Raw genomic sequence first — 12,596 nt, 5'->3', positions numbered from 1 at the left:
TGACATCTATACTGGGACTGATAGGGAGTAGGGTTGACATCTATACTGGGACTGATAGGGAGTAGGGTTGACATCTATACTGGGACTGATAGGGAGTAGGGTTGACATCTATACTGGGACTGATAGGGAGTAGGGTTGACATCTATACTGGGACTGATAGGGAGTAGGGTTGACATCTATACTGGGACTGATAGGGAGTAGAGTTGACATCTATACTGGGACTGATAGGGAGTAGGGTTGACATCTATACTGGGACTGATAGGGAGTAGGGTTGACATCTATACTGGGACTGATAGGGAGTAGGGTTGACATCTATACTGGGACTGATAGGGAGTAGGGTTGACATCTATACTGGGACTGATAGGGAGTAGGGTTGACATCTATACTGCGACTGATAGGGAGTAGGGTTGACATCTATACTGCGACTGATAGGGAGTAGGGTTGACATCTATACTGGGACTGATAGGGAGTAGGGTTGACATCTATACTGGGACTGATAGGGAGTAGGGTTGACATCTATACTGGGACTGATAGGGAGTAGGGTTGACATCTATACTGGGACTGATAGGGAGTAGGGTTGACATCTATACTGGGACTGATAGGGAGTAGGCGTTGACATCTATACTGGGACTGATAGGGAGTAGGGTTGACATCTATACTGGGACTGATAGGGAGTAGGGTTGACATCTATACTGCGACTGATAGGGAGTAGGGTTGACATATATACTGGGACTGATAGGGAGTAGGGTTGACATCTATACTGGGACTGATAGGGAGTAGGGTTGACATCTATACTGGGACTGATAGGGAGTAGGGTTGACATCTATACTGCGACTGATAGGGAGTAGGGTTGACATCTATACTGGGACTGATAGGGAGTAGGGTTGACATCTATACTGGGACTGATAGGGAGTAGGGTTGACATCTATACTGGGACTGATAGGGAGTAGGGTTGACATCTATACTGGGACTGATAGGGAGTAGGGTTGACATCTATACTGGGACTGATAGGGAGTAGGGTTGACATCTATACTGGGACTGATAGGGAGTAGGGTTGACATCTATACTGGGACTGATAGGGAGTAGGGTTGACATCTATACTGGGACTCATAGGGAGTAGGGTTGACATCTATACTGGGACTGATACGGAGTAGGGTTGACATCTATACTGGGACTGATAGGGAGTAGGGTTGACATCTATACTGGGACTGATAGGGAGTAGGGTTGACATCTATACTGGGACTGATAGGGAGTAGGGTTGACATCTATACTGGGACTGATAGGGAGTAGGGTTGACATCTATACTGGGACTGATAGGGAGTAGGGTTGACATCTATACTGGGACTGATAGGGAGTAGGGTTGACATCTATACTGGGACTGATAGGGAGTAGGGTTGACATCTATACTGGGACTGATAGGGAGTAGGGTTGACATCTATACTGGGACTGATAGGGAGTAGGGTTGACATCTATACTGGGACTGATAGGGAGTAGGGTTGACATCTATACTGGGACTGATAGGAGTAGGGTTGACATCTATACTGGGACTGATAGGGAGTAGGGTTGACATCTATACTGGGACTGATAGGGAGTAGGGTTGACATCTATACTGGGACTGATAGGGAGTAGGGTTGACATCTATACTGTGTAGGATGTGTGTTTTAACTTTTCTACATCCATAACAACCAGCTCTCTAGACTGATACAGACTCTATGGGCCTTATGGGCCTTCACTACAGATGGTGTGTGTGTGTGTGTGTGTGTGTGTGTGTGTGTGTGTGTGTGTGTGTGTGTGTGTGTGTGTGTGTGTGTGTGTGTGTGTGTGTGTGTCTGTGTGTCTGTGTGTGTGTGTGTGTGAGAGAGAGTCAATTGTTGTTTAGCCTCACAGCTTGGGGATAGGAGTTATCATTGAACCTGGTGGTCAGTCTTTAGGCTGCTGTACAGCTTGACGGACCATAGAGAATTGAACATTTATCCTCCTGTATCTGGGGATCTGAGAATAAACAGCTTCACAACAATCAATGTTGAAATATGTGTTTACAGTTCTACACATCTGTTCAATAAGTGATTGTTTTTGTTGTTTGTGATGTTGATGACTTTATTGTATCCATTAGGAAATAGTTTTTGCATCAGACAGCATGTCATCTTAAATAGACAGACGAAGACAGACATGCAACACGTCACACACATTACATACATAGTGCAATAGACTTACAGACCGACAGTATTCACATAGACAACCATATAGCACAATACAACACAGCACAATATGAGCCTGGTTCATTTTCAGTAATGAGGCCCTGTACCCCATTTACAGTTTCTACTTCAATGTATCAGGTGGAGTTATTCACCTGCTATAGAGTGAGTTGTTGTTTATGTTTCTAAGACTGCAGGGTGGGTGATGCAACAATGGCCTTGAGAACAGCAGGAAGTGTGTTGCTGGTATTTCTCTGGTCTGTGACAGGTATGGTCTCATTCTTATCTTTTAGTTGTTCTGTTTCTCTACAGACATTTCTAAAGGATATGAATCATAATGTTATTCTGGTGTTAGGCGTCTCCACTTCCCTTTAAATAGGTATCTTTCACACCTCACTGAGTGATTCTTGTCTGTGGTTTCACACTCAACTCACCAACTATGGCAACATGGTGTGGACAAACCCTACTCATTTTGAAATTGATGCATCTTTAAGGTGAAAAAAAAGCACAAGCATCCACAACGTTCAAACATCTTTCCCATAATTACAGGTATTTTATCAACCAGTACATTTGAGTTCAGCCATAATATTTGTTTTATCTTTTCAGGGGGATGAAATTGTAACCAGCTCTGTAATGCTTGTTTGAAAAAGACAGATACTTTTGAAAAAAGTATAATTCTCAATTAATCTAAAATGAGACTTGGCAATCTGCACAAAGGCAAAATGGCCATTTTAAACAATGGATGAGCTTTTCTTATTAATCTACTGGAGAACCATTTAGGGTTCAAGTAAAACTGTTGAATAAGTGAAGCTTTTAGAGAGAGGTTTAGTGCTTTTATATGTAATAATCTCAACCCACCCAGTTAGTAATCATTACATAGCAACTGTGTGTTTATTCATGTGAAAATTGACTTTGCCGCTTCAGCATGCTTTTGTGGCACAGTCAATGGCACACAGGGGATATTGGCCCAGAAGGTTCAGGGTTCGCCGACCACCACGGATGAGCTCACTCTCCCTGCCTATTTCATTATTACGATCAGAGCCGGCTGCAGACAGTGATCAGCCAGGGGGAAATCAGATTTTCAAAATTTTGATGCCATATTTATAATTATATAAAATATATTCACATTTTCTACCAACAGGTTTCTGTGCCAATGCACCACACAACCAATAAACAAAAGCATAACGACTTGGAGCACTTCTATAGCATGGTTTACGTTTTTAAAACCACAATCAATCTGAACAAGTAGGAATACATCCCACCTTACCTTGTAGGCTTACCCAGTATCGAAGGCTTGACAATCTCTGAATGTCATTCAGCTTTCTGGTGTTTTGTAACAAATGTCTCTTTCCATTCATCAAATGGCTGCTGCACAGTTTGGATTGATTGATTTTATTGGTCAGTTAAAAAAAATACATACACACATGTACACACAGTTTATTTACAGTGACCAGGATTGTTGATTTAAAGGACAATAAAGTCTGGGACTTATTTACATTGTGGTGCCTATGTTTTACATAAACACATTTACATTGCATAGATACAGACACATTGCATAGATACAGACACATTGCATAGATACAGACACATTGCATAGATACAGACACATTGCATAGATACAGACACATTGCATAGATACAGACACATTGCATAGATACAGACACATTGCATAGATACAGACACATTGCATAGATACAGACACATTGCATAGATACAGACACATTGCAGATATAAACACATTACAGAGATACATTACTGAGATACAGACACATTACAGAGATACAGACACATTACAGAGATACATTACAGAGATACAGACACATTACAGAGATACAGACACATTACAGAGATACAGACACATTGTCACGGTTATCGATGGTGAAGGAGGACCAAAATCCAGCAGGACTGCGTTTGTTCATCTTGAACATTTATTAAACTCAAAATGAACACCAAAACAACAAAACAAACTCACGATCCCCGAACAGTCTTCTCAGGCTCACACACGCTAGACAAGAAACAATCTCCCACAAAAACCTACACCAAACAATTACCCATATATAGGACTCTCAATCAGAGGCAACGAGGAAGCACCTGCCTCCAATTGAGAGTCCCAAACCCCAATCAACCTAACATAGAAATACATTAACCAGACTACACATAGAAATACATAGACCATAAACCAAAAACCCGGAAATAATAAATCAAACGCCCTTCTACCAAAACACCACCCCGAACCACATAAAACAAATACCCTCTGCCACGTCCTGACCAAACTACAATAACAATTAACCCTTATATTGGCCAGGACGTGACAGTACCCCCCCTAAAGGTGCTAACCCCGGAAGCACCTCAAGAATAACAAAAACCCCAAACAACAAAAAATCCCCCTAAACTAAAGGGAGGGTGGCTGCCGTCACCGACGGCACTTGTGCTACACCCCCCCTCCCCAACCCACCTATACAGGTGGTGGTTCAGGCTCCGGCCTATTGTCCTCCAGAGTGCCGACCGACCCGATCAGCCTCGGACCGTAGGCAGACTCCCCCTGCTCTGGATCATGGGCAGACCTCCTCCTCTCCACCCTGTATGCAGACTCATCAATTAAACCGTTAATTACTTTAAGTTCTGAAATGTCAGGCTTACTCAGTTTAGGGTTGCTGCTAGACTCCCTTGATTTTTGGTCATCAGCAGACTCTGGGCAGATGGGCCACTCTGGCTGATCCTGGCCGACGGGCCGCTCTGGCTGATCCTGGCCGACGGGCCGCTCTGGCTGATCCTGACCGACGGGCCGATCTGGCTGATCCTGGCCGACGGGCCGCTCTGGCTGATCCGGGCAGTCGGGCCGCTCTGGCATCTCCGGGCAGTCGGGCCACTCTGGCATCTCCGGGCAGTCGGGCCGTTCTGGCATCTCCGGGCAGTCGGGCCGCTCTGGCGGCTCCTGACTGACGGGCGGCTCTGGCGGCTCCTGACTGACGGGCGGCTCTGGCGACTCCTGACTGACGGGCGGCTCTGGCGACTCCTGACTGACGGGCGGCTCTGGCGACTCCTGACTGACGGGCGGCTCTGGCGACTCCTGACTGACGGGCGGCTCTGGCGACTCCTGACTGACGGGCGGCTCTGGCGACTCCTGACTGACGGGCAGCTCTGGCGACTTCTGACTGAGCCGACGCACTGGAAGCCTGGTGCGTGGTGCTGGTACTGGGGTTATCAGCCTGGGAACACGCACTTCCAGGCTAATGCGGGGAGCGGGAACAGGACGAGTCGGACTGGGCTGATGCACTTGAAACCTGGTGCGTGGTGCTGGTACTGGACGTGCCAGACTGGGAACACGCACCTCTAGGCTAGTGCGTGGAGCGGGAACAGGATATATAGGACCGTGGAGGCTTACTGGCGGTCTCGAGCTTAAACCTGGCATCGCCCTTTCTGGCTGAATGCCTACTACCCCCCTGGTAAATGCGGGGTGCTGGTATAGCGTGTACTGGCCTAAAAACACTTGGCCTCGCCATAATACTCATTACCCCGAAGCACGAGACATGTCCATTAACTGGCTTCTGTGACACAGTCCGGGGATTTGGCCTGGGGCTCCAAACTTGCCCCGCCAAACTACCCATATGCCCCCCCCAAAAAAATTCTTGGGGCTGCCTCTCGGGTTTAATCGGCAGTCGTGTTCCTCGGTAGCATTCCCGGTCTTTGCTCCATTTCTTCCATGGGCCCTCTCCGGCCATAACTTGCTCCCATGTCCATTTCTCCCGTTTGTCCAATTCAAATTCCCTCTGCTCCTTCCAGTCCACCTGTTGCTCCTTCCTCTGCTGCTTGGTCCTTTTGTGGTGGGAGATTCTGTCACAGTTATCGATGGTGAAGGAGGACCAAAATCCAGCAGGACTGTGTTTGTTCATCTTGAACATTTATTAAACTCAAAATGAACACCAAAACAACAAAACAAACTCACGATCCCCGAACAGTCTTCTCAGGCTCACACACGCTAGACAAGAAACAATCTCCCACAAAAACCTACACCAAACAATTACCCATATATAGGACTCTCAATCAGAGGCAACGAGGAAGCACCTGCCTCCAATTGAGAGTCCCAAACCCCAATCAACCTAACATAGAAATACATTAACCATAGAAATACATAAACATAGACCATAAACCAAAAACCCGGAAATAATAAATCAAACGCCCTTCTACCAAAACACCACCCCGAACCACATAAAACAAATACCCTCTGCCACGTCCTGACCAAACTACAATAACAATTAACCCTTATATTGGCCAGGACGTGACACACATTACAGAGATACAGACACATTACAGAGATATAGAAACATTACAGAGACACAGACACACTACATAGATACAGACACATTACAGAGACACAGACACATTACAGAGATACAGACACATTACAGAGATACAGACACATTACAGAGATACAGACACATTACAGAGATACAGACACATTACAGAGATACAGACACATTACAGAGACACAGACACATTACAGATACAGACACATTACAGAGATACAGACACATTACAGAGATACAGACACATTACAGAGATACAGACACATTACAGAGATACAGACACATTACAGAGATACAGACACATTACAGATATAGAAACATTACAGAGACACAGACACATTACAGAGATACAGACACATTACATAGATACAGACACATTACAGAGATACATTGGCTTAATTCTGATAGCATTGTGTTGTGTGACCTTGTTTCAGTGGTACTGGGTCAGAATGTCTGGAGTGTGACTTACACCAAGAAAAGTATCTGTGCCTTGAAGGGGTCAACAGTGGAGCTGCACTGCTCTTATACATATCCCAGTGGTACAGTCACAACAACCCTCTGGTTCACTGAATCTGGGACTGGTAAAGAACCTAAAGATCTAGGTCAGGACCCAGAGTATGCAGGTCGTCTGGAGTGTCATGGAGATCTAGGTCAGGACCCAGAGTATGCAGGTCGTCTGGAGTGTCATGGAGATCAGAAGAATTGTCACACACTGAGGATCACAGACCTGAGAGAGAGTGACTCTGCTGAGTACAAGTTCAGATTATTAACAGATCAGACCGGAGGGAAATATATTGGCAGTCCTGGAGTCACTCTGTCTGTCACAGGTACAGTTACGTACATTCAATATAGTTCAACTGTTGAATTCCATTTAGTTCAAGAAAATTGTCTTGGTTTGTATTTACAGTATCTGTCACTCATCTCACATCTATCTAGATAGTTGTAATGTGAGTGTGGTTCTGTATGTATGCTAAAGCATATGATGTGTGTGCTTCAGTGTATGCTGTGATTTTAGCATGTATGCTAATGAGAATGTTGTGTTAAAATCTGTTTAAATTGACTCTATTGAACCCAATACTTCCTGGAAAACAGTGGAAAGTATTACAGAGTTGACTATCTTGGCTAAATAAATCAAATTCATTAATGAATGACTATAATTACCTTATAAAGGGCAGCTATACAGACACAAAGGAGGAGAATAATGATTTGTTTCCTCATACTCTAGATGTTGTGTTGGAGATGGATCCTACATCTGTGTCAGAGAGGGAGAATGTCACACTGATATGTAGAACCAAATGTACACTGGACCCCATCACAGCCTACAGTTGGTATAAGAATGGACAGCCTATACCAAACAGCAACACCTCCTCTCCTGTCTATAGCCTATTCTCAGTCAGCAGTGAGGATACAGGCCGATACTCCTGTGCTGTAGAAGGCCATGAGGATCTCCCCTCTGCTGAAGAGACTCTCACTGTCACATGTCAGTACATTGTGGGTTTCATTTGATATACTGATTATGTTGATTCTTGAATTGGGAATAGATTGTTTTCCATATGAATAAATATGAATAAATATTTTTGTGTGTAACATCCATTTCCTTGAATTTGTATTACCACCATATCATCATTCTTTTTAATTATTATTTTTCTGATTGTCTTTTACTCTGAATTAAATGATTTCAAACTCACCTGTAAAATGTAAACACAAATGTTGCTATAAATGAATCTGGTCTTCAACACCAGATGGTCCAAGGAACACCTCAGTGTCAGTCAGTCCCTCTGGTGAAATAATGGAGGGCAGTTCAGTGACTCTGACCTGCAGCAGTGAATCCAACCCACCTGTGGACAAATACACCTGGTACAAGAAGAATGTTACCTCACCAAAAGCATCAGGACAGAGTTACAGCATCACTAACATCATCTCTGAGGACAGAGGAGAATACTACTGTGAGGCTGAGAATACAATAGCATCTAATAACTCTACAGCTCTGATGATCATTATAGCAGGTGAAGTTACATCTTCAATACTTCAATACAAAATGATGTTCAATAAGAAATGATGTTTCAAGGTAATCTTCTTCTAGTTTGCATCATTACACTTTGGTTTAAAACTATACATAGTCTTATACATACAAGTATTGCATTAATGTCCTGTATTGCAGTATATTAATTTTCAGTTCATAATAACATGTACTCATATCATCTATATTATCTTTTAGAGAAACAAACCTCAGTTCTAACTGCTGCTGTAGGAATCATAGTGGTTGTTCTGGGTGTCATACTGGCTTCATGTCTCTCTGGCTTCATGTGGTTCAGGTGAGTGAAAATGCATATTTTAAAGATTATTTCACTTTATTATCTTCATTAATTTGTTCATTCATTCATTCGTTCATTTATAAAACAGGAAGAAGGCCTCCAAATCCACCTTTGACACAAGACACACAGCAGACGACGGACAGGTGAGTCTGTTCAGACAGATGGAAGATCATTTTCGTTGCTTTGTGGGAAATGTCCACTCTTCATGCTGTCTGTCCCCAGGTCTATTTATATTGTCTGTTCTCTCTCTCCGTCAGGGAGACTCTAGTGCAGTGTATGTCAACATCTCAGGCATGGCCATGACCCCTGCTGCAGCACAGACAGTGGCCACCTTCGACCAGGAACAGGACGAGGATGTCCAGTAAGCTGCTGTGAAATTCAACCTCTCCAGTGCTGCCACCCTCTGAGCATATTCTACCATTACAACAACATAGAGTCAATACTGTATACAACATTGTGAACACACAGACAGCATCAAGGTCATTCATATGTTGCTGCTTATTGGAGGAGTAGACAAAGTCATTCAAATAAGCAAAACAGTTGACCATTAGTGACCCCTCATTGTTCTCTGAGAACTCCCTCCATCACTATCTGATGACATTTCATTGTTCTCTGAGAACTCCCTCCATCACTATCTGATGACATTTCATTGTTTTCTGAGAACTCCCTCCATCACTATCTGATGACATTTCATTGTTCTCTGAGAACTCCCTCCATCACTCTCTGATGACATTTCATTGTTCTCTGAGAACTCCCTCCATCACTATCTGATGACATTTCATTGTTCTCTGAGAACTCCCTCCATCACTATCTGATGACATTTCATTGTTCTCTGAGAACTCCCTCCATCACTATCTGATGACATTTCATTGTTCTCTGAGAACTCCCTCCATCACTATCTGATGACATTTCATTGTTCTCTGAGAACTCCCTCCATCACTATCTGATGACATTTCATTGAACTCATACTATGGTGTAAAAGTAGGCATTTTGAAAAGTCACAGTTTTAATGTCTTAAAGGTTCCAGGGGTATTCTTCAGGCCAAATGGCATTTCCTGAAACTGCACTCTACAATATACATCTCAAGACAATTACTATGACATGTCTATAACCTGTTGGGGCTACAGGTTAGCAATGAACCCCGAGACGGGATTGCTAACAAGGCTGGAAATTCAAAACATCAAAAAATCTAATAATTTCAATTTCTCAAACAATCAACTATTTTACACAATTTAAAAGATAAACATCTCCTTAATCTAACCACATTGTTCGATTTTCAAAGAGGCTTTACGGCAAAAGCATAAAGTTAGATTATGTTAGGACAGTACATAGCCACAAAAGTACAAACATCCAGTTTCAATTCAAGGTCAGGCGTCACCAAAAGCAGAAACCAGCTAAAATTATGCACCAACCTTTGACAATCTCCATCAGATGACACTCCTAGGACATTATGTTATACAATACATGCATTTTTTGTTCCATCAAGTTCATATTTATATAAAAAACAGCTTTTTACAATGGCGTGAAATTCCGATTTTTTCTTCTCTGAAATGCTTCCGGTGAACATAACAAAATTACTATTCGAAAACATTGGTAAATTATAATATTGTCATTCAAAGAATAATATATTATCATCTCGTAATTGCTACCGAATGGCCAGATCTCAAAATAACTTTACTGGGAAATCACATTTTGCAATAAACGGGTGCTATGCTAAGAACAATAAGCTATGCTATACAGTTAGCATCATCTAATATCGATAATAACATTGTAAATATCCCCTTACCTTTGATTATCTCCACCAGAAGGCACTGCCAGGAATCCCAGGTCCAGAACAAATGTGGTTTCTTTTGACAAAGTTCATAATTTATGTCCAAATAACACCAAGTAGTTAGCGTTCATTATGCTCCCACAAAACGTGGTGGGGGGGGTGTAAAATCACGCCGAAAAGCTAAAAAAACCTAGTAAATAATCTATTTACGTTCGTTCAAACATGTCAAACGTTGTTTAGCATTAATCTTTTGGTCCATTTTTAACGTTAAACATCAGTAATATTTTCACACAACCTATCCTATGTCTAGATAAACAATTATGACAAACTCACGCTTCTCAGATTTATGCGCAGGCGCAAAAAAATGAAGTGACGACATGTCAACTTCCATGCATTCTAATTTGCTCTCTGTTTATCATAGACGCTTCAAACAACTTTATAAAGATCGTTGACATCTAGTGGAAGCCGTAGGAGTTGCGAAATGAATCCTTTCTCACTATGGTATCTATAAAACAATGACACTAAATAGTACAGTCACAAAATTCAAAAAAATGTTTTATCTATTTTTCACAGGTTTTTGCCTGCAATATGAGTTTTGTTATACTTACAGACACCATTCAAACTGTTTTAGAAAATTCAGAGTGTTTTCTATCCGAATGTGTTAATAATATGCATATCCTAGCTTCTGAGTTGGTGTAGGAGGCAGTTAAAAATGGGCACATATTTTCTTAAAAATTTCTCAATACTGCCCCCTAGCCCCAACAGGAGTGATGTGATGAGGGTTTTAAGGAATGGCTCTGGTTCCATTCTAAATGGCACCCTATTCCCTATTTAGTTCACTACTGGTCAAAAGTAGTGCACTATAAGGGAGTAGGGTGCCATTTGGGAGTCACATTCAGTTTAATGGATGTTTCTTTCTCCAGGCCCACGGTGGAACAAGCAGCTGAGGAGGACCCCTCTGTTCTCTACAGTACAGTCAACAAACCCAGAACCAAGAAGACCTGAACACAACAAACCCAGAACCATGAACACAACAAACCCAAAACCAAGAAGACATGAACACAACAAACCCAGAACCATGAAGACATGAACACAACAAACCAAGAAGACATGAACACAACAAACCCAGAACCATGAAGACCTGAACACAACAAACCCAGAACCATGAACACAACAAACCCAGAACCATGAAGACATGAACACAACCAACCCAGAACCATGAAGACATGAACACAACAAACCCAGAACCATGAAGACATGTAACCTTTATTTAACTCCCAATCACGGCCAGTTGTGACAGCCTGGACTCGAACCGGGGTGTCTGTAGTGACACCTCAAGCACTGAGATGTAGTGTCTTAGACCACTACTCCACCCAGGAGCCCCAAAATCATGTTCTAGTGCTGTCCCCACCTAAAATAAATCTTGGTCAACCAAGAGTCATCTGTCATTTCTACCAATCGATTGGTTGAAATGTTATGTGTATTTTTCCATATATAGACACACCCCATGTGTTTTAATAAAATCAACTATATGTACTGAAATGGTCTGATGCTTTTAGCATGCTGTTTGATTAAATAATTAACTTCCCTGGGCTAGGTCCCACCCTAGTCAACAGCCAGTGGAATCGTGTGGCGCGAAATACAAATACCTAAAAAATGCTATAACTTCAATTTCTAGAACATATGACTATTTTACACCATTTGAAAGACAAGACTCTCGTTAATCTAACCACATTGTCCGATTTCAAAAAGGCTTTACAGCGAAAGCAAAACATTAGATTATGTCAGGAGAGTACCCTGTCAAAAATAATCACACAGCCATTTTCAAAGCAAGAATATATGTCACAAAAACCAAAACCCAGAAGACAGCTAAATGCAGCACTAACCTTTGATGATCTTCATCAGATGACGCTCCTAGGACATTATGTTATACAATACATGCATGTTTTGTTCAATCAAGTTCATATTTATATCAAAAACCAGCTTTTTACATTAGCATGTGATGTTC

The 12,596-nt window shown here is 42.3% G+C and overlaps 1 protein-coding gene across 2 annotated transcripts; it reads left to right on the top strand.

Annotated features, from left to right (window-relative positions):
* The first annotated feature begins 2,391 nt into the window (after window positions 1-2,391).
* On the top strand, window positions 2,392-11,709 carry LOC123735849 (B-cell receptor CD22). Of its 2 annotated transcripts, XM_045713048.1 has the most exons (9): window positions 2,392-2,463; window positions 6,937-7,104; window positions 7,153-7,329; window positions 7,728-7,982; window positions 8,245-8,508; window positions 8,721-8,817; window positions 8,906-8,960; window positions 9,075-9,178; window positions 11,512-11,709. In XM_045713048.1, exons 1-9 carry the CDS (start codon window positions 2,409-2,411, stop codon window positions 11,591-11,593), a joined length of 1,257 nt encoding a protein of 418 aa, XP_045569004.1. In that variant the 5' UTR covers window positions 2,392-2,408; the 3' UTR covers window positions 11,594-11,709. The 2 variants fall into 2 exon arrangements, with proteins under 2 accessions (XP_045569004.1, XP_045569003.1); XM_045713047.1 differs by having other exon boundaries at window positions 6,937-7,329.
* Window positions 11,710-12,596: the final 887 nt, after the last annotated feature.

This window comes from Salmo salar, unplaced genomic scaffold (genome assembly GCF_905237065.1).
Source record: "Salmo salar unplaced genomic scaffold, Ssal_v3.1, whole genome shotgun sequence".
Taxonomy (NCBI): domain Eukaryota; kingdom Metazoa; phylum Chordata; class Actinopteri; order Salmoniformes; family Salmonidae; genus Salmo; species Salmo salar.
This window is presented reverse-complemented; position numbering and strand designations above follow the sequence as displayed.